Here is a 22,944-nt window from a genome sequence, read left to right on the forward strand (position 1 = left end):
CGTGCAGGACAAGAGCACCATCTTCTGGCCGGAGCGACCATGGCCGCCCGGGGCCTTCCCTCGCAGGCAGCGGCTCCGTTTCTGAGCCACAAACTCCTGACCCCGAATAAACCCGACAAGGTTAACATCTCCCTCAACCCCCCCTCCCACCCCGCTCAGCCCGTGTGAGCCAGAGGCCCAACAACCGAGGCGAACGCGCAGCACATGGCCGCCCTGCGCGTGTGTGCGTGTGTTGAGGCCTAGTCACGTGGCACGAAGCGCCACGTCGAGCGGCGTCGGGTCGTGACCTCGCGGGGAGGTGGTGGGGGGGGGGGGGGGGGTGCGGCGGCGACGTGACGTCACGACGCCGCCGGTTGCCACGGCGGTTGCCAAGGCGCGCCGCCTGCTTCGGCTCGGACCGGCGTGGCGCCTCACCTCGCCCCGTGCGTGCGTGCGTGCGTGAGTGCGTGCGTGCGTGCGTGGCCCGCGGCGTCACGACGCCCGTCTCCAGGCTGCGGTTGCCATGGCTGACACTATGGCGCACTTGGGCCTGGGGCTGCCTCTGCCTTAGTTTCCCCCCCCTCACAGGTGCTGAGGAAACTGGCAGGAGACTAAACAGGCTCAGGTAAGCAGTGCAGCGGGAGCAGCAAAAGGGGGGGGGGGGGGCTGAACCTCTCCACTCTCTCCTCCCCCCCCTCCACCCTCTCTCACAACCCTTTCCCCCCCACATCCCCCCCCACCCTCAACCCCCACCTCCCCCCCCCCCAAAAAAAAGTGTTCAAGTTGTAGGGCGAACGAACCCCCAACCGTTGTCACCGACCGGAGTCGATCGCTTCTTCCTTCGCCGCACGTTTCGTCGCCCGCGGAATGCGCCGGTGAAGGGGCTTTCGAGGCGTCCCGAAGGCGCGATCAGGCGCGACATCGAATGCAATGATTATTATTATTATTATTATTATTACTCCTCGCCCACTCCACGCTTCTATGCATTCTTAAAAGGTCTTCGCCAACTGTTCCACCACTCTGCTGCCAACCGGAGCCCTTGCCAATTAATTTCTCGCTCCGACCGCCCTCTCGAAAGAAAGCTTCTCTCCCCGCAATTTCCATTTCACCCGCCGAGTTATAACCGTGGCTGTCTGTAGGACATTGCCGGGCACAAGTTGCATCTGTCCGCAAAATACACGTCCACTAGACCTTACAGTGTATCCCGCAACGTGCTTTGAGACATTTTCCAATCGTGAGAGCTCTGTATCAAATGTAAGGATTATTGTATGATATATTATAACATTCCCCCAAATAAAATTGGTCAAAAACCACAACAACGTGCATTTATATAGCATCCTTCACGCCCGATGGTGTCTCGGAGTGCACGGTCATTCATTTCATGGATATTGTGGGACATCGCTGTGCATACATTGTCTGCAAATTTGCTTACAAAATACACAGTTGCTACACTTTACAGGATACAACAACAATTTGCATTTGAATAGCGCCCTTCATGTGGAGCAATGACAATAATGTGAAGATTTTTGAGATGTCCTCTCAATGTGAAAGGCACTACCTAACGTAAGGATTATTATTATGTTACAACTTTCAAGAAGGGATTAGATAGGTATCTGAAGAGAAATAAGGTAGATATAAGTATCTGGGAAAAAGGCAGGGGGATGGGTCTGAATGGATTGCTCTTTCACAGAGGCAGCACAGACAGGATTGACTGTCCTTCTGTGTTGTAAATGCTTTGGTTGTATATCACTTGTCATCCTTCTCTGCCTAGTCACTCTAGCCTCTCCGCATAGCCATTTACCCTCATCTCCAGTATCATCCTCATAAATCTTATGAGATGTTCCCTCTTCATAGCTCTAATATAATTTCTATTGTACAAAACTGCACACAATTTTCCAACTGTGAACAATGAAGAATTAACAGTAGCTGTGAACCACTTAAATCACTGCGACATGTAGTTGATATCCTCCCAATGTGAAAGGCATACAAATGTAATTTGTTAATGATTTCTTCTGTTATCTTGCTTTCCGCAAAACTGTTAATAAATTTGAGGTGGGTAAGCAAGCTTTTACAAAATGTCATGTCAATTTAATTGAATTACATTGACCATAGAATCAGAGAAAGTACTACTTTCTGCGCCCAGTGCCATGGGACGTCCTCCCGACGTGAAAGGCGCTCTATAAATGTAATTTTGCTGTTGCTGTTGCTACACAGAAGGAGGCGACTGAGCTCATACAAGTGCTAACTTCGGCTATAGTGTATTCTACTCTAATCCTATTTATCTCCTCTTTGCGTGTATCCAATCATAACAACAACAATTTACATGGAATATGTGCAGTCTGTCGTAGGAGGGATAAATCGTGGTTATCTAATTCCAGAGAGTGTAAGGTGCAGGTTGGCAAGAGCCAAGGCTTGGGCATCTCAGAGTGTGCTTTGGATACTGCTAGAGTTTAATTGGCTAAAGCTGCATTATTTGTCATCGAGAGCAGTATATTTTCCTCCTTGAGGTCAGCAGTAAAATGACAAACAATTTTAAATTTCATGACTTGTGTACAGTTCGACTTTGATCTATATCTGTCTGTGTGACAGTGTTACTCTGCTGCTTGATTTCTCAGGTTTGGTAGTAAAGATGTTTTCGGCCAATGTCAGAGACAGTGAGTCAACAAGGTTTCTCAAAAGCACTCTCTCTCTGGTGTCAGCTTCAACCATAGGAAAGAACAAACAGAAAAAAGGCTCTCTTGCCCTTCAAGAGGTAAAACTGGGGGTGGGGAGGGGGGCAAAAATATCTAAGTCCAAGAGGCTCCAACTTATCTTTATTGGAGTCTTCAATGTGGATATTGAATGAGACAGGCTAATGGTTACTTTTGTGCTGATTTTCATTCCAGTCCCCATTTCCGCTTTGTTGCTCTTGCCATAAGCCAACCTAGATCAAGAGTTCATCGTGAAGGAATCTTTACCATTCACCAGTAGATATAGAGATTGGCCAGATATGAACTGTTTGTCCATCTCCTCTCCCAAGAGATGCCACAACCTCCAATGAGCACCTCTTGGTTTAGTGGAGTCCTAGTTACTAGGAGTTACTAGGAGTCCTGTAGCTCAGTGGTTAGAGCACTCGCTTTGCAAGCGAGAGACCTGAGTTCAATTCCAGACAGGGCGAAACCTTGGGCAAGTTTCCTTACTCCACACAGAGCCTAATAATAATCCCTCCAAAACCAAAAACAATAATAAATTGGTCATTTTCAATCTACGACTGTTTGTGGGACATTGCTGTGCGCAATTGGCTGCCGCATTCGCCCACAAATATACAGTCAATTCACTTTACAGTGTGTTCTGTGAAGCGCTTTGGGACGTCCTCCCGACATGAAAAGCGCTATATCAAATGCAAGGATTATTATTATTATTATTAGTGCCACTTAAAATGGGAACTGTGCGGAAAGCAATTAATTCTCTCAATAATCATCGTACTATTTTTATGTTTTTGTTATCTATGACACCTTCCTCTGTGTTTGTCTTTCTGGATCCTCTACTCCTTTTTTTGTAGCAATATTTCTCTTTCTTGCTATTCCAATCCCCTCATTGTTTGTACCTACAACTTCCGCATTGGCAAAATGTGAAGATGCTTCTTTTATATGAGAATCCCTTTTAAGTGTCCTGGGGGTGGGGGAACGGCGGTAGGGTGATGCGACTGAAGCCTGAGTGTGTACTAATAACACTGCATTGCTTGGTACAGATTGCTCGCCTGCAAGAGGAAGGAGATAAAGAGTTCAAAGCCAAGAATTACGAAGAGGCACTTGTCCTTTACACTCAGGGCCTAACGCTGGATGCCACTGATTGCCAGTTACTCTCATGCCGTACCGCGTTGTTCATACAGATGAAGCTATACAATGAAGCGTGGGTAGATGGGCAAATCCTGACCAAGCTCCAACCTCAGGCACCACAGGTGAGGTGCTGGGGGATGCTGACTGTAAAAAGAACATTCACTCAGCTTCAAAAGATGGAGCAAAAAGCTCTTTCAAAGCAATTTAGCAATCGCTTATCCCTCACATAGTAAATGCTGTCTCTCCCCATTCTCTGGTGCTTAAGAAGTGCTCCTACCCTACCCCTACCTTTCCTGCTCTCCATCCCTCCTGATCCCAACCACCCTACTCCGGTCCAAATCCCTGACTGTCCAGCGACCTGGGACGTCCTCCCAACATGTGCTATAAAATGTAATTTGTTGTTCTCCTTGTTGAAAATTAAGATAATAGGATTTCTCCATAGGGGTTATAATGTGTTGCTTTTCCCCCTATAACTTGTTTTGTTTGCAGAATCATTACTTGTTGTCCCTGGCTAAGGAGTACCTCGGCCACTTCTCTCATGCTTTCCAGTCCTTGCTTCACTGCCTGGAGCTTGACTCGGTGCACAGGGAGACACTTGTGCTAGACCTACAGAGGGTCACTTACAAACTGTGCAGAGAAAAAGCAGTGGACACTGAGCGCGAGGAGCAAGGTAGGCAGAACTCATTCACACATCACGTTATATACAGGTGTGAACCCGGACAGAATCTAATGCTGTGTACAAGCCTAAACCCCCATCAAAGTTGATAGCACCACAGTTTAACTCTTCACTCCACTTTGGTATTTTGCCAAATTATCTTTTAATTTTTCAGACCCAGTTGTGAGCTCATGCTCTCTTTGCATCAACTCAAGCCCAGTAACTCCTCACCCCCGTTGCCTATTGTAGGTTTCCATCTTGTCCAGTTAATTTCAATATTGATGCCCACCCCCCCCAAGTCATTGTTGATGATGGACCAGCCAGACGAGCTTGTTAGCAGAACTTGGAGGAGCAGACTGGTTCCTGGGAGCTGTGATTCTTTTCACTCAGTTCCAGTTAATCCTGCAAGTCAAAACTTAATGGGTAGGGTTAGCTGGACAAGCAGTGGAAAGCTTGTCAGCCAGTGTTTACAGTGATAAAACTGTGATTTTAGCTGATCAAACTCCAGCAGTGGCAATTGGCTCTTGTCAACCCAAGCCTGAACTCTCTGGGATTAGGTAAGAAAGGTGTGTTCCTCTGGGTAGAGCTCTGCACACTCCATTACCAGACAAACTGAAATTTCCATACACACGTAGTTTGATTTGTGTACTTTTTTGCACAACAGTAATAATAAACAATAATAATCACAGTAGTTTTTCTGTGTCAAACTAACGTCTAACCAAAACATATACTGTTGTAATTCTTATGTAATAATAATAATAATCCTTGTATTTGATATCCTTGCATTTATCACGTCTTCGAGATGTCTCAAAGCACTTCACCGAATATACTGTAAAGGGAATTGACTGTATATTGTATTTGTTGAAATTCCATGTAGGCCTGGATGAAGCACTTCTTCGGATTGGCAGACAGCTTTTAAAAGCTAATTTGCACAGTCTATGCATCCAGTTGATCAACTCAACAGTCCAGATTTACCGTTCAACAATGAAAAATGAGATCAGATTGCATTTCTACTTGCTGGAAGCCAGCTGCCATGTACAGACAAAGAATAAGGAAATGGCTTTGTCAACCTATGAAAGTTGTTTGTTCTTGGCACTGAAAGAACAACACAGTGAGGTTGAATTCCAGGTAAAAAATAACTATAATAATTCTTGCTATCACACAATATTCAATAACGTTGAACTGACTGAAAGACCTTCATAGAGTTTCTGTAAAGTGTAACCAATGCATTCTTTCCAATGTAGGCAAATGAGTTCAGCCAATTTGTGCAAAGCAATATCCCACAAAGTGGTGAATGACCAATTTTATTGTTGGACAAAAACTCCCTTCCCTTTTCAAATAATGTCATGGGTCTTTAACATCCATCTTATAAGTGGATGTCTCATGTGAAGCAGATCACCTCTGACAAAATTATGCAAAAAGTCAACCCTGTTTACAGCCCCTACTTGATATATATTCTATGCCAGAACTGGAGTTTCCCCACTATTGCAATGTGGCTGTCTTTGGTATGTTGTGTGCAGTGACTCTTGTGTTCTTTTTGCAGTGTTTTGCACAACTGGCAGCTCTACACATGGAAACAGGAAGCCTTGAAGATGCACTTTACAACTACTTGGAACTCCTCACAGCGATTGAAGACAGCAAACAGCAGCCTGACAACCACTTTAGCAGGTAGCAGAGTCTTCAGCAGTTTACCTTACCAAATGCTATGTCCAGAGTTTAATTTACATAATCCTCACACACTGTAGATCACGGGAGCACCATCACCACAGAAACAACATCGGTTTAAAGAGGAAATCCCACCTGAGTCTAGATTTGCTCTATTTTCTTAGCATTTCAGAGCAACCAGAATTTGTGAAATTGGTCAAATTCTTAAATGCAGTCTCATTTTAAAATCAGTCACTGGTTTGTTACTGGCTTCAAAATTGAGGCTGTAATTTAATAACTTGCCAAATTCTGGACATTTCTCTGAAACCCTAGGAAAATAGAGTCAATGTTGAGGCAGGTGGAATATCTTCCCCTCACAGCCTCCACAGGGGAGTAGATTGTACAGCAAACTACAGTGCTGCTGACTCTTTATTGCTTGTTCATTGCAGGAAATTCTGGAGTGCGGAGACAGAATTAGATGTGTATTTGAAACTGAGCAAGATCTATCATACTCTTCACCATTACCCAAAAGCATTGACCTATGGGAAAAAATACCTGAACCTATTGCTGGACAGAGAGTACAAGAGCCACTGCAAGGACATAGCTGCTGCTTATTTAAAGGTGAGGAATTCTAGAATATTTTTCCTAATTCATGAAAAGGGATAACAACAAAGGTAACAAGATATGACAACCAGCCATTCAAGCAATTGCGATGTCTCTGACACTGGCCAAGACTGGTGTGTAGATTGGATTTGCTTCTGTTCTTATCAAGGCTATCAGAGTGCAGTATGCCATTTGGAGACTCTTTAGCCTGACCTAAATGGTATCATAGTACTTGTTCAACAAGGAACTCCTGATCCATTAGGGCTTTGGCTTGTAGGGCGGAGGATATGCAATCCGATTCAATCCCTACCTTTTTTTCCCAAGCCCAGTTGAGCTACTGTTATGTCATTTTGGCCCAACAAGAATTAAGTGAAATTAATGGAATCCATTCTGAGTAAGGGTTGGAGGAGTACCTAAATTGCAGAAGAAAAAATAACCAATGGAATATAATCTGTTCAAGATAAAAAAAAACTGTATAAAATGGAGTATTAAAGGAAAAGCAGATTGTGCTAACCATAGTATACAGGGGCCCTAATTAACCATTTAAAAATTTACAGATGGTTCTGCTTTTTCGTGATCTTGATCCATCTCATTCTCATTCCGTGTTCTACATTTTATAATAATTTAACACAAACCCAACCCCTCTAATATTCTGTTGCAGGTTGCTAAACTTCAGGAGAAGTTGGAGTTCTACAAAGAGGCACTGATCAACTACCAGCACTTTAGTGAGCTGAGCCAGATGACACATAACAGTATGGATGAGGCACTGGCTTATGAATCAATGGGGAGGCTACATGCAATATTTGGCAATTATGATCCTGCTGTGTCCCATGCTTATCAGAGTTACTATGTGCTGGAAGCTCTAGGTGATAGCGATCTTCGGTTGCTAGCATCACTAAGACTCGCAGGGGTGTGCAAGGCAGCTGAGTACTTTGAAGAGGCTGAAAATTGTTACAAACAAGTTTGGGAGCGTGTCAGTAACACCAAAAATGAAAGGATGAGATGTGAGGCCGCACTAGGGATTGGTGAGGTTTATGCAGTGATGTCTCGTTGTCAGCATGCCTTGTTTTTCTTTGAGATGGCAATAAATGCTGCAGAGAGCCTTGGGGACCAAAAGCTGATTGACAGGTGTAAATTCAACTTGGCTAATATCTCTCAGTTCTCGTTCTACACCCAAGAGCTATTGGTAGCTTCCAATGCTTTTGAGGAAGTGATAGCCCGTTACCAGTGGATAAAGCTGAAATGCAGGCTTGAGGGCTTAAAAGTGCCGAGAGATGTCAATGATATCCTTCTGGAGAGCTTCGATGGTATCCAGACAACCCTTATCAAACTGGATGATAAAACAAAGGCATTACAATATGCAGAGTATGGGCGAAAATGCAGCTTTCTAAATCATACCTTCTTAAGGGACGAATTCCATTTGTGCTTGGATGAATCAGACAGTGAGACTTTAGAATTTGCAGCAGAATTAGGTGTGCCGAGTTTGGAGGCAATTTACAGCAGACTAGAGACTTTGCCTGGGACTGTGTTGTATTACTCACTGGTAAAAACAGGCATATTACTGTGGGTGCTGAGAGCTGGACAGGGCCTGGTCCGCTTCCACAGGAGCAGCATTAAAGAAGCAGCAAACATCCATTGGCAGATTTGCCACTTCCTGCAGATGCTGAAGGGCAAGTCCATGCTATTCAAGGTTGAGCCTCGGAACATCCCCTCAGCAAAAACAAGATGGGAAACGATCCTTCCCAAAAAAGCACAGGTAAATATTGTATCAAAAGCAGTGTTCTAATAATAATCCTCATATTTAATATAGCGCTTGACCACATCACTGTCTCAAAGCAGTTCACAAGATTTTACTGTAAAGTGTAGTGACTGTGTATTTGTCAGCCCTGTGTATTTGTCAGCCTGGACTGTATGTTAAATGTCCCAATATGGGACTTGAACTCATAACTTTCTGGCCTGAACAACAACAAAAAAAATGCATTTATATAGCATCTTTCATGTCCGGAGGAGGTGCTGGATATCGAGGATTTGAACTCGAGCTGGGATTTCTATTCAGGACAGATTTGGGGGCAAGGAGAGTGGGAGTGGAAGGATGACCGAAGGCGCAGTCAGAGACAGACTTTGAAGGAAGCGAGGGAAGGAGCAAGGCATAGGATCTCTGGGAAGGAGTTCCAGAGAGTGGGGGCATAACGGATGAAGGCTCAACTGCCAATGGTGGGGTGGTCAGGGCAGGGTGTATGAAACAGACCAGTGCCTTCTGAGTGGAGGGAGCAGATGGGTTGGTAGAGTTTTAGAAGGTCACAGACGCAGGATAGTGCAACTCCGTGGAGGTGAAAGCTGGAAATTCTGAGACAAGAGCATGACCAACTGAGGCTGACACCTGTTGAAAAGTAAGCCAGTGTTAAAATACAGTCCAACAGTCAGGTTCCCTATTGCCAATGGGGTGAATATGTTCTTTATTCTGGTCTCTCTTCGCTCCAGGGACCTTACGCCTCCACTTCATGTGAGAAAGCTGAAGGTGCACAGGGCATCTCTGGGGATCCACAGTATTGGATGGAGCATGAGAGCTGGCAGCAGATGTACAGGCTACTCCTGGAGCCTATCAGTGACCTGTTGGAAGAACCGGAGGCCGGGAGTGATATCTTGATAGTGCCAGACAAACATCTCTTCCAGGTAGGTGTGAGGGTCATACATTGCACTCAGTAATGCCCCACAAACCGCAATGGATGTGAGTGAGTGACCAATTTTGTTTGGAGGATTGTTGGCCTGGACACTGGGAGAAACTCCTTTCTCTTTTCGAAAAGTGTCATGGGATCTTTAACATGCACCTGTACAGACCACCTCAATATATATACTTAAGGACTTAATGTGTTGTTTAATTTACTGTACCATTTCCTCAGTTGTGATGTGCTGGTATTGTGCTTTTTTTAATAAAGATAATCGTGTCCTCACAGATTCTTGCTGCACTAATTTAATTATTCAATGTGCCAACTTAGGCTCCACATACCTGCTACTCCCAAACTAAGTATCTTCTTTAATCACAGGTTCCCTTTTCAAACCTGCACAATTACAAGAATAAAAAGCTAGGGGACAAATTTTTTGTCTCTCTCTTACCATCACTATTCGCCGTGGAAAACGTGGCAATGAAGTTCCAAAGTCGTGGGGAGACCAAGGTAGAAAGTAAGTTTCATTGGGCTGTGGCTTCCGCTAGTAACTAATGTGTGCTGTACCTTGGAATGTGGACAATGCGCCTAATCCTAAATTAATTCACAATACTCAGTTCAGTTGCTCGCAAAGTAGAACTAAAAGAACTCTGAACCACTAAACTATAGTTACTGTTAAGTTGAGCATTATTCCCTTAGGGGCACTTCTGGGGTGCAAACGTTTGACTGTCCAGCCCCTTGGGACATCCTCCCTTCGTGAAAGGTGCTATACAAATGCAATTTGTTGTTGTTGTACTCCTATATAAAGGAGGTGCATGTTCTGACAAGAGTTAAGACCAAAATTAGTTATCAAAGGAAGAAACAGGACAAGAAAAGGTTTATTTATTCCAGGAAGTAACAGCTCAGTAATGCATTTACTTATTCCAGACAGTTGCAACTTGACTTATAACGGCTGTGAAGTGCTGGGAACATTTTACAATTTGCAGCTTCCTTCATAATTGCAAAGGCTTTTATAATTTCAGTACCTTTAACGATGTGGCACTTTTGTAACTGGCACATTCAAGCTGTAGAACAATAACAGTAACAACATCAAATTACATTTGTATGGTGCCTTTCACGTCAGGAGGACATCCCAAGGCGCTGCTGGACAGTCAGGGATCCGCACCTGAGCTGGTAGTTGGAATGTGGAGAGTGGGGAGGGTAGGGGTAGGAGGGTGACTGAAGGTACAGTCGAACAATACAATTTTTATTCCACTTGCCTACATGCTTTTCAGGGGCAGATCTTGCTTTGACCTCCATCCTTCATACTTGAGTCATGGTAGCACAGTTCTCTAAGCGTTAATGTAAAAACAAACAATCATACCATCATTTCCATTAGTTATTTTGGGGGATATATGTGGCTAGTGCTAGTCAAGTTTGCAGTGCCTTGACCTCCTCTCTGTGTTACAGGGCCTGTTCCAGCTGATGACATGGCTCTGCTGGAGGTGATGGGTGGGAACAACCAGGAGCTACGTGGGTTACAGAAGATGGGACATGTAGGCCCTATACATCGCCTTGTTCACCGCACGGCTACCAACACAGCTGTGGTCAGCTCCAAGCACTTCATTCCTCCGTTCAAACAGGTGTGTGGCTCGGCATGTGACTGTCTGATTGGGTGTGTGGTCTGGATATGAATGTGTCTTGTTTTGAGAGTGTGAACTGATCGGGTGAGTGGTCATGTTGGGTATGAATCTGTGTTTGTTTGACTGTATAGTTTGTGGATATGTGTCTGAGTTATAATAATAATCCTTGCATTTGATATAGTGCCTTATCACATCTTCGGGATGTCTCAAAGTGCTTCACAGAATATACTGTAAAGTGAATTGACTATTTTGTGGGTGATTAATAATCCTTGCATTTGATATAGATCCTTTCACATCACGAGGACGTCTCAAGAGCTTCACAGGATTTACTGTTAATTGTAGTGACTATGTATTTCTAAACAAATGCATTTTTGTCTTCCAATGTTATATCTGGTTAGAAAATAATGACATTTTCTATGAGTAATTCTCTTTGGAATTTTCCCTCCTCAGATATTTTGCCGAATACAGGCATTAGTTGTAGGAAGTCCTCAATTGCCATCAGAATTATTCCTGTTGGGGAGAGTCTGGAAGGCAGGACAACCCTTAATCACAGCACAAAAAGAGGTTCTGAAGGTGGCTGAGTACCTGCAAACTGATGCCGTCTTAGGAGAGGAAGCTACAAAGAAACTAGTCCTTACGGAACTCCCTCAAGCAACGATCGTGCATATTGGTGAGCACAGGCGATCAGATCAGTCTGCTCGTGGGTTAGTGATATTTCTCGCAAGTGTTGCCCAGAACTTCACAGTAATCTTGTTGTTGTTAATTGGATGAAAAATGCAACATTCAGTGTCATAATTACTGTATTACATGCTGGGGCTTTCCATACCTGGCTGGTGAACATCTCCCCGACTTGCCCCCTTAGCTTAACAATGGCAGGAGTGAAAATTGGTTTCCCCGGTTAGTTAGTGTTCACTTGTTCTTTCTGATTTACAGCTACGTTTGGGAGCTGGGAAGATGGTGTGCTTGTCTTCGCTCCGTATCCACCAACTAATGCACAAGAGCGCGCGGACGAGCGGACTTTCTTATTAACCATTCCAGAGATACTCGAGCTGAAGTTAATAGCAAAGATTGTGGTGTTGTCTAGCTGTTGGGATGGAGCGTTAGACCAGGAACCCGTGCTATCGTTTGATCTGCCCACTGCCTTCCTGAGGGCTGGTAAGATTTTTTTTGTGTGTGATTGATTAAGAATGAACAAACTAGAAACCTGCCAGTTGTGCTGGCTGTGGATGAAGCTTCCTATCAGGTCTGTACCCATCACTAGCGACTGCTGGTATCACTGAAGCACCCTGGCCAATTCAGATGAGCGACAGCCGAGGTGTCCTGTCCTGCAGGAGAAAGACTTCAAGGAAATACATATTTGTAATCGCATTGTAACAGGGAATTGTGTTTTGCCTGTGTTGTGCAGTACCCCAGAGTCTGTGATGTGTAGGTCTAGAGCAAAGACATACAACCACACCCCCTCCCCCCACTCCTGGACTAGATTTCTGTAACTCCATCCCACATTCCCTTTGCCTTGTTCCAGGGATGCCTCAAGACCCTCCTCTTTGACTGTGCCTTCGGCCACCCTTCCTGGCCTCCACCTCCCTGCCTTCCAAATCCCTGACTGTCCAGCGCCATGGGAAATCCTCTTAACATGAATGTAATTTTGTATTGTATTTAGAATTTCTGTTCGCAGAAATGGTCAAATAGTTGAATTTGGTCTTAACTTTGTCGCCAATTTCAGTAGTTCTTAAAAGTTCAAAACTAAGACTGTCTTTAAGAATTGGCCCAATTCTGTTCACTTTGAAAGGCTAAGAAGACACAGTCAATCTCGACCCAAGGTGGAACGAATATCTAACCTTTAGTGTTTGAAAAAGCACTATCTAAACATGAAACGATCAGTGGTTTAGGTTTGTATAAAGTGTCTGCAGACCGAGAGAGGGCTTGGCCTTATGCCCATCCTGCCAGCTACCAGCTTCAAGTGTAACTGTTGAGCATCCACGGGTGGCTTTGCTGTGCAATCAATGTAAAGTGTTGATATTTCCGTCTGAGATGGGTAATCTGTCAAAGATTATCACTAGCAGTTTGGGACGTGATGGGGGGACACAGAGGGAGAAGGAACCGTAAATAGAACAAACATTTGATTTTTATATATAAATTGGTAACTTTTTTTAGCTATGAATTCTAACATCAAATGACATGATTACAAAACATCACAAAAAGGGACATATGCAACCCTATGAGAACACATCGTGCTGGTTTCTGACTTCTAACAGATCCCTCTTCAGCAGTTGAAACCTGGCATCTCTTTTAGCTCCAGCTGTTTTTTGGCGTTGTTTGGCATGGTGCAGTTTTTCTCCTTATAGACCTGTGTAGGTGGCAAACTGCACAAGGGGCTCCTGGGTGTTGTGAAGTCTTGCATTGCTTCAATCCCTTGCTTTCTTTCTTCTCTCCCACTGCTTATGACAGTTGCAGGGTGACGATTAGCAAAGAGTTGCGGTGTACTCTGTGAGTAACGTACTGTTCAGTGTGTACAGCTGGCTGCCCTTGGGTAAGAGGAGCAAAAAGGAGAACTCACTGCTTGTAATGTCATTATTTCTCTAACTGTAGCCGGGGTAGTGGATCAGGTCAAAGGTTCGGAGGCTACAAACACTTTACCTGAGTCAGGTTATCCAAATACAGTAGAAAATAAGCCAACTGAACAAGACAAAGGGAACCAAGCACTCCTTATTTTGTGCCCAGCTCCTGGATTCAGATCTGCTTGGGTTGCCACCATTGTGTGACTGACAGCAATAGTGCAGAGAGAAGAGCAACTTTTGGGCACAATTCAGAGAAGATATGAGAAGTTTCAGAATCCGGTTTTAAATTGGTTGTGAAATGTTTGAATGAATATTTAAGTGTCAGCTTGGCTCAGTTAGTAGCACCCACACTTCTGAGTCAGAAGGTTGTGGGTTCGTGCCCCACATCGGGATTTGAACTCACAATCTAGAATGACACTCCAGTACAGTGCTGAGGGAGCCCTGCATTGTTAGAAGCACCATGATTCAGATGAGACGTCTTGTTTACCTGTTCAAGGGACGTTAAAGATCCCATGATTTCTCACACTGTCCTGGCCAACGATCCCCGGATAAGATTGGTCATTCACTTCATGGCTGTTTGTGGGACATTGCTGTGTGCAAAATTGGCTGCTGCATTCGCCTACAAAATACACAGTGCCTGCACTTTACAATAAGAGCCTGTGAAGTGCAGGTCCTTGCCAAACAGAGAGATGACCAGCGCTTTGTCAGTTGTTTTTGTCATTTTCAAGCACAGATGCTATTTGCTAGTAAAGGTGAAATGCATTGAATTTTGTTTGGTATTACTTTATGTGAAAATATTTTTTTTCTACACTTTGGAGTCTATGTAACAGTCTGTTCGGCTCCCCTGTTTAATACACTATATAGTCTATCCAGCTACCCCTGTGTGACACACTGTGCAGTCTATGTAATAATAATAATAATAATAATCCTTGCATTTTCACGTCGGGAGGACGTCCCAAAGCGCTTCACAGAACACACTGTAAAGTGAATTGACTGTATATTTGTGGGCGAACGTGGCAGCCAATTGCGCACAGCAATGTCCCACAATATAGCTCTCTAATGCCTTGTGCAGCCCATATAGTCCACCCTGTGTAACACAGAAAGCAGCCGAGCTCTCCCTGAGAGAAAGTACAGCTCTCCCTGTGTAGCATACTGTTCAGTGTGTGCAGCTGAAATAAAGCCAGCTGATCCAATGCGTCTTTGTATTACACCCAATGGCAATTGAATGACATGTGCAGGTTGTTGCTGGACGGAGCTGAAGAGGCTTCGTCAAACACAGCAGCAGCCAGTGCACTGAGCGCAAGGGTTTCTGCGAAAGTGTGGCTCACGGGGGTTGTCCTGGCACAAAGCTGCTGGCTGCCGAGTGATTGCTTGGCATGCATTGGAGCCTTTGGATTCCTTTTTATGCAGTAGATCAGTATCGGGTCTGATGGACGGCTTCAGACTATCCAGTTCTGTTTTAAGAGATAAAAAGATCCCGAGGTCCAGGTCAAGCATCATGCTGCCTCCTCGGGGGCATGGCGTGCTTTGCCGACACTGAGGGCACGGGATCCATTTCTGTTCATTTAGCACCATTTCCAGCCTCTTCAGGCAGGCCTGGCAGAACGTGTGCCCACAGTAAAGCTTTCGAGGCAGCCTGTCGGACAGGTTGTGGGCAGAGTAGCAGATGATGCATTCGATTCTCTTCTGTTGTGTTGGGAAGTGGCAGTTAGACAGGCCTGTGTCTGGAGAGACTGAGATGGTGTGATCAGAACCCTCGCTGGGTACAGTATAAGCTGGCTCCTCAATGTTCAACATCTTAAAAGAGACACAAAACCATTAGAATCGCATGTGAAGCTGCCATATGTTCACATGTGCTCATCAGATTTTCTATAAGTTGGAGTTTTGTTGGACTCTGGCTCAGTGGGTTAGACATTTCTAGGGCCGAGTTTCAATCCAGCTGTGACTGATGGGGAGAAAGTCTGCTGATTTTATTGTCTGGGCACTCTACACTGGGTGGCAGTGAATTTGAAAGAGTCTGGGTGTTTACATTGAGTGGTATTGAGTTTGGACACTGTAGAGCAAGCGACACCAATGGTGACGGCTCTGCAATGTTGGCCGTCACTTTTGGAGGAGAGGACAGCCAGTTTGGGCCCGAAAGTCGTTCTCGGGCTGAGCGGAAGAGACTGTGGTAGTCTGAAACAATCTCATGTGTTGACTGGACAACAAAGGTTTCACCAGCATATGTTTCTGCTGTGTTGTTCTGTTTTAGTTGTGATTTCCGTCACAAAAGTGGGGACATGGGAAACGGGAGCAAGAAATAAGAGAGTGGATTGTGCTGCAGCAATAAGTACAGGAGAAAGAGGCAGCTGTGTAGTGGCCTTGAAGGAACTGTAACTGATCCCTGATGGGGTTAACTGATACTCCCTGCTCCCTGTGCTGAATTCCTGCTGACTCCCTACCAACCTGCCCGTTCCCTCCACTCATCAGGTTCCTGCCTGCTCCATGTCTCCCAGCCTCTCTGCCCCCACACTCTGGAACTCCATCCCACGGTCCCTTCGCCTCGCTTCCTCCATTGTATCCTTCAAGGCCGGTCTCAAGACCCTTCTCTTCGACCGTGCCTTTGGTCTCCCTCCCATCTCTCTGCCTTCCCTCATCTCTACACCACCCCTCCCGCATGCTCGGGCCCCGACATCTGACTGTTCAGCGCTTTGGGACGTCCTCCCGATGTGAAAGGCGCTCTATAAATGTCATTTTGTTGTTGTTCCCACTTCTATGAATAACGGATTCCTATTTATTGAGAAAGACTAAAACCAGGACACAAGCAAAGTGGAGAATACTAGCAGTGGGGAGGAGATCATTTGAGAGTAGGAGGAAAAGAGCAAGGTGTTGTAGTTCCATGATCTTCCGATCCTACAACAAAGGATTTTGAGCAAGAAACTGTGAAGGATACAACAAGGAGGAAGAGAGTGGGAGAGTGTCTTTGGAACTAGGAAGGAAGAGATTTATTGGATTTCATTGGTAACTGATCCCATTGTGCTTCACTGGTTAAGTACAACCGAAAACAAACTACACATGCTTTCTTTGACGTTCTTTTCATTCTCGCCTCTTTTTTCCAAAGGTGTCGGCTCGTAATGTTTGTAGATGAAATTCGGCACTAATAGCGTTACACAGGTAACCATGCACCTGAAAGTACCTTACCTACAAGGTTGGGAAACGTACATGCAGCATTGCCTGCAATGAGATCTGTTGCTAATCTTGTTTGAGAGAGTTTTCTGCTAATGTACCCTATTGTGGTCTCGCCTGCCTCACGGCACACATGGTACTCAACAACAACTTGCATTTACATAGCACCCTTCACGCGGACCAGGCTCTCGCAATGCTTACTCACTCGTTTTACTCTGTGTTTTCTCCAGTGCTTGTGCTCTGGTTGGCGGCGTCTTCACCGTATGCAATCCACTGGGGGAAGGACCGCTCCCCCCCAGAACTCCATCAAACCTGTTTTACTCTTTCATTTTTTTCTGGGTATTGTATCCTTGCTCACTTGAAGCAGCTCGTAATACCCGCAGCTTGTATCTGATCGTTTCTCCAATAAACGGAGCAAACAGATTCTGAAGGTCAGACGTTGATACCAATTTAGCACTGTAATTACACAGAGGCAACCCAAGATGGGCAGCGGTTCATTTTCTGTAATATGCTAGGCAGGATACATATGTGGCTGAGATATCAAGGTAGACAACCTGTAGTTATGATTCCAGTAACATCCGGTGCAAAAACGAAGGCTCCAGTGTGCAAATGAACAAACCATTAACTAACTGGTACAAACCTCTGCTGTTATCTTGCTTACTCCTGAGCTCCTAAAGATGGCAGATAGGCTTCATCCTTGTGTTCATGTTTTTCTTTAACCAGCAGTGTGGAGTTGATCTGTTTACCATCTCGCTTGCTCTCACACTTGAATAAGCTTGAATTTCTCTTTTGATAGTCGGTTCATTTTTCTATTGTGCAGCTGTACATGGGCTGATGGTGTTAACTTACCGCCTTTATTACCTCGTCAGTAGATTGCCGAGGAGAGTATTGGAAAGACGATACCGTGGCTCTAGAGCAGGGAGATCTTTAACTCTTTCAGGCTCAGGGGAGCTCCAACTATCCCTCTGGATTTGTGGCTATGAACATGCTTCTGCTTTTAAAATGTCCACCAGTCAATTACGCTTGATGATTTCAGTGAAGCTTAATGATCATTTGAGAGCATGGAAAACAGTATTTTAGGCCTTGCTCCCAGAACTTCGGCCAGAATCCCCTGAACAAGGACAGAACGTTGGGTGGTGACATTTGGAATATTGTGTGGAATTTTGAAATTGACATTATTGAAATGTTGCTTTGGAGAAACAGTAACAACTTGTAATCCACGACTGTTTGTGGGGCACTGCTGTGAGCAGTTGGCTGCCCATTTCGCCCCAAAATATACAATCAATTCACTTTACCGTACATTCTGTGATGCGCTTTGAGACGTGATAAGGCGCTAGATCAAATGCACGGATTATTATTATTTATATAATGCCCTTCCCATAGAATAACATCTCGGAGTGCTTTACAATGACATGGTCGGTCGGGCACTAAACAAAGGAGGAGAGAGGGAGTGGGGGGAAGGGGAAAGAAATGATATGTACAGTCAAAGAGTTAGGTTTTGATTTAAAGGCAGATAGAGAGGGGGCAAATTTTTATTCCAGTTAGATACCAGCACCTCTCAACTGACAGGCTCAGAATTCCAGAGATTGGAGCGTATTAGCTAACAAGTACTCAGTTACTACATCTTACAGTAAAATACTGTAAAGTGTTTTAATGACAAGAGGTGTTATAACAAAAGTATTATTATACACAGTGTACAGTATATCCCGTGAAGCTCTTTGAGATGTCCGTGAAAGCACTGTGCCCAAAGCAAGGATTATTATTATTTAATGCAGTAAGTGCTGGTATTGGTATTAGTGTTGCTATTGGGGGCATTTCTTGGTGCCACCAGGTGGTGCTAACTGACTTTTCATGATAAATATTTGCATTTATATAGCTCTTTTTTCATAAGAAATGTCTCAAATTACTTTACAAAATATAATTGATCAATAATTCTGCCAGCACCGTATTGCCTGTATTGGTATTTACTGCCATTTTCATTTGGAGCCTTTGAATGATACTTAGAACTAAACATAATGGTCAAGATTTTATAACATTCTCAGTGCCGTGAAATATTTTTCTACCGTGTGCTTTGTAATGCTCTATGCCTATTAGTGTGGATAATACTAACCCTGAGATTCCACCCCCCCTACAAATGGCAAGACCTGACCACTTCCTGAGATTGAGGTCTAATTTGGTGGATTTCTTGGCAGTTTGCCTTAATAATTTTATGTGGGGATTGTTGGCCAATTTGAAATAGATAGTGTCAGTGCATTTTGGTATGTACTTTCTGCTATTCCAATATAATTTTGTTGTTATTGGAAGAATTCCCCGTTTGTATTCCCTTTTTAGGAATTCCATTAATACCACAAATCACACCTCTTTAGCTGCTTTCAAATGCAAAGAATTCCTAGTAAAACCCAGTGTTGCGCTTCACTTTCTATTAAAATGCAGCACTGAATTACACAGCAGGGAGTTTCTCCGGGTGTCCTGGCCAGCAATCCCCACATAAAATTTCTGAGTTATTCTACAGTTATTCAGACCAGGAGGCCACAGATTTGAATTGTTGTTGACTGAGTTAGATTATGGAGGCAAGTGGGCTGTGAAACACTTCAAGATATTCATACCACATGAAAGTCTTTGTTTAAGTGTAAGTTGTTATTAATATGAACATAATTTAACTCTGGTAGTATCCCTAGGTAGATAACTGGGGAGTAAGAATATTGAGGGACATAGAGAAAAGATGGGAAATGGGGATAAAAGATCAGTTACAATCTAATCAAATAGGTTCAGCAGATTCATTAGATAGCTAATTTTCCTATATTCCTTGCAAATTATTAGGTTCTGTAAATAATTAATGTTTATTTTATCAAATTCACCTGTTAGGAATTCAGGCAAAAGCAATGTATTCCATGCAATGGTCAAGTTTAAAGTAGATGCAAAGTGTCTCATAGACAGGAATGATTGAGAGCTTTGGTTCTGTGTGCAGAGTGGAAACTTTAGACAGAAGAAGAAAAACTGCATGCTTGAAATCTGAAATAAACTCAGTAAATACACAATAGCACTGGAATGAGAAGGAGACAATGATATTCTGATGGAGGGCCACACCTAAGATATTAAACATGTTTCTATTTAATTTGAGTTTCTATTATTTGCATGCTCCATTTAACTTCACTGAACTATGACACAATATCCTTCCTGTTTTGGTTTTCAGATTCAGACACGTAGAGATGGCAATGATTTTAAAGAGAGTAGAGGAACAGAGCAATCTTGGGGTAATACACAGATTATTAAAGGCGATAGAGCAGGGCAGATAAACCCATAAATTGAACAGAATCCTTTGTTAGAGGCATACAATACAAAAGCAATAGAGGTGTAGGTTGCATTTGTGGAACTCTGTTTGGTTTGGATACTATTAAGCTTAATGATGATGGTGAGTTTCCACATGGTCCAGCAAAGACAAAGGCAAAGAAGTGACATTGAACTTGTACAAAACCCTCCCTCTGACCCTGACTCGGTGTTAGACTCCACCACTGTTGAGCGCTCCGGGACTCTACCCTACGTGAAGGGCGCCACGAGGCCACATTTTGGGGCGGATATACTGCAAAACCGATGGGAAAAGGTTCACCAGGATATTACAGAGTTACGAAGAGAGGCTTGAGAAGTTAGTGCTATCTTTATTCGGGCTGAGAAGGTTGAAGGGTCATCTGATAGAGGTCAAGATTATGAAATGTTATGCTAGGGTAAATAACAATCAGTTATTTTGTATTGATCGGTGGGTGAGTCAGTGACCAGAAGGAAGAAATTTAAGATTAAGGGCAGTTAAAATTAAATGGCAGGTTCAGAAGGAAATCTATACGTAGAGGGTGGTTGCTGTCTGGAGTTCCCTGTTATACATCATGGCTGTGGCAGAATTATGGCAATCTTGAGATTCCTAGTTTACTAAATGGTGAATCACAGATGCGTTGCCACAGTGCAACTATCCATTACACACACACAACACTGGAGAGCACCACGCCGTTTTCTGGCATTCTTAACCTCTAAGATGGGGAAAATTAAACCATTTAGTGCTTCTTAATTGATTGTAAAGCTCACGTGTTTTGTGAAACCCTAATCTAACGCATTGTTTATCGGCTGCCGTGTAAACTTCAGGTACGGAGCTTGGTAAATGTTGAACACCCACCACCACTAAGCTTTCCTCTCCAGTCCCAGAGTTCTCGCTCTGCGTTGTCCTGGAAAGATGGGTGAATGGACGAGGTCAGAAGTGTGTGAGAAAACACGCACAGACCATGTTCCTGACTCTCTGATTACCTTTTCCCTTAAAATTTGAAAGCAGAACCTTTGGGGGGGCAAATTGGTATCGCACTCTAGCTACGTAAATGAAATAAATTTTAAAAAATTGCCCTTTAAGACGTGAGAAGGCGCTATATCAAATGCAAGTATTATTATAATAATAATTACTAATTACAGGTGACACTTGTAGGTGGGGCAGAGCAACATTAAATTCAAGCATTGGGCAGTGTGGACTAAATTCTGCTCTTTACAGACGCTTATGCCCTGTCTTGCTTTAAAGTGAAATTGTAACAGAATGACATGGTCGCACACAGTTTAATTAAAGAGCACTACAACCAGCCTCTCCTCCTGGAAAGTCAAGCTACAACATGTTTCATCCGAAATTCACAATCAATGGAGCAGATTCAGACATATTACAATCATACAAATTACATTTTCCAGTGCCTTTTATGTCAGGAGGCTATCTCAAAGCACTAGACATTGTTGGTTGAGTACCCGAGATTGTGAATATGAGCCGAAGAGAGTAGGGAGGGAAAGATAACTGAAAACATGGTCAAGAAATATGTCTTAAACGTGGGGAACGAGTCGGAATTCCAGGCTCAGGGTCAGAATAGTTGAAAGCTCGCCCGCTGGTGGTGGGACGGATAGGGCTGGGGGACATGAAGCAGGCCAGTGTTTGCTTATCAAAAGAAACCGTCAAGTCGATAGGGTTATACAAGGTTGCAGAAGTAGGGTGAGGAACAGAGAGAGATGTTGCCATACATATAGTGTAGCTGCAGGTTTACACCCACCTCCAAGTCTAAAGTTTACACAACATTTAAAGAAAACTGCAAAGCTAAGATCTCCCAATTTCACATGACGAGCAGGAGTCAGTCCTCAGGAAGTTGTAAGAGACACCAGAACTATGGAGATTAGTGTTGGCCTGGTGTGATTTAGGGAGAAAAATAATGAAAAAGTGGATGCTCTGAATCTTGCTTCTTTCACAAAGTCCTTTGCTTTGTGACTGTCTGTGTTCCTGCTGGAGAGGGAAGGTTTCTGCTGTTGAAGCTGATACTTATCCAAGGATAGAATTAAAAGAGTGCTGTCAGAAAGTACCAAGAGCTTCACTGGTTCTTCAGTCCAGTCAAATGCACACCTTTAGCAGACGCGTAAATTTCTCTTATGATTCACTGTCCACTCGAAAAAGAAGAGCATCTTTCTTTCAGCTCGAAACACCATTGTTTTTGATCAATGCCCACCTTTGACGTTTCAGTTTTGCATCTGTTAGTGAAATTATTGGTATCCAAAGTTGGGTACAGTAGACAGAGAGGGGTTTGGTCATATAGTATTGTGCCATGACAGGCACCATGCACCAGGACAGTGAATCTTGTACAGGGACTATAGTGTGTTAGGAGATAACACAGGAGCAATTACAACACTTACAGCATTTACAGCATGGGAAACATCCCCTCTTCTCCTCTAAAACCACAGGCGCCTTGAAGTCTCCTGTTTCTCTAGAGTTGTAGACGGAGGCGTAAGGATTCTTGAAGGCTGGGGGTTGAGAGACCTGGCTCGTGATGGGCACACTATTCTGGTATGTGGTGGCAGGTTCCGTTGAATAGTGATGTAAGAACGACTTTGGCTTGTCACTTTGATCGTGTTCATATGCTTCATTGGTAAAATGTGTAGCCACGTTGCTGTAGGGATTTGGAATAGTTATACCTTTATCCATTTTTGTCACTGTCACAGGGCAGACTGTGCTCGTATGACCGGTCTCACGGGTGAGGCACCTTTACCCAAATTTATTGTTTTCCAGATCGGTTTCAGTAACTCTCAGAGGTAACAGAGCGAAACTGGAGTCAGCCTGTCTCCCTTATGGCTGTTTATGGAGCTTCTTGAGGCAAGGACTTTTATCCGGGATGCAATGAGGCGTGTCACCCTTCCAGCATTTCAGTCTCTTCAGAGTCGATGGGGAAACGATTGCTC

The 22,944-nt window shown here is 43.9% G+C and overlaps 1 protein-coding gene and 1 long non-coding RNA gene across 2 annotated transcripts in view; both read left to right on the top strand.

Moving 5' to 3' along the window:
- The first annotated feature begins 522 nt into the window (after positions 1-522).
- On the top strand, positions 523-3,755 carry LOC121849550. The gene is made up of 3 exons (XR_006085253.1): positions 523-604; positions 2,595-2,731; positions 3,710-3,755. It is a non-coding gene; the product is annotated as an uncharacterized LOC121849550 (long non-coding RNA).
- A 95-nt stretch (positions 3,756-3,850) lies between these two features.
- LOC103183101 (tetratricopeptide repeat protein 28-like) overlaps positions 3,851-22,944 on the top strand; it is a 49,863-nt gene continuing 30,769 nt past the window's right edge. The window contains exons 1-11 of the mRNA XM_007900371.2: positions 3,851-3,919; positions 4,287-4,467; positions 5,330-5,580; positions 5,996-6,120; positions 6,546-6,717; positions 7,361-8,455; positions 9,181-9,372; positions 9,744-9,879; positions 10,812-10,984; positions 11,435-11,654; positions 11,918-12,139. Coding sequence (XP_007898562.2) covers positions 3,851-3,919; positions 4,287-4,467; positions 5,330-5,580; positions 5,996-6,120; positions 6,546-6,717; positions 7,361-8,455; positions 9,181-9,372; positions 9,744-9,879; positions 10,812-10,984; positions 11,435-11,654; positions 11,918-12,139 — 2,836 coding nt within the window. The remainder of the gene's footprint in view (positions 3,920-4,286; positions 4,468-5,329; positions 5,581-5,995; positions 6,121-6,545; positions 6,718-7,360; positions 8,456-9,180; positions 9,373-9,743; positions 9,880-10,811; positions 10,985-11,434; positions 11,655-11,917; positions 12,140-22,944) is intronic.

Source organism: Callorhinchus milii, unplaced genomic scaffold (genome assembly GCF_018977255.1).
Source record: "Callorhinchus milii isolate IMCB2004 unplaced genomic scaffold, IMCB_Cmil_1.0 Scaffold8, whole genome shotgun sequence".
NCBI lineage: Eukaryota > Metazoa > Chordata > Chondrichthyes > Chimaeriformes > Callorhinchidae > Callorhinchus > Callorhinchus milii.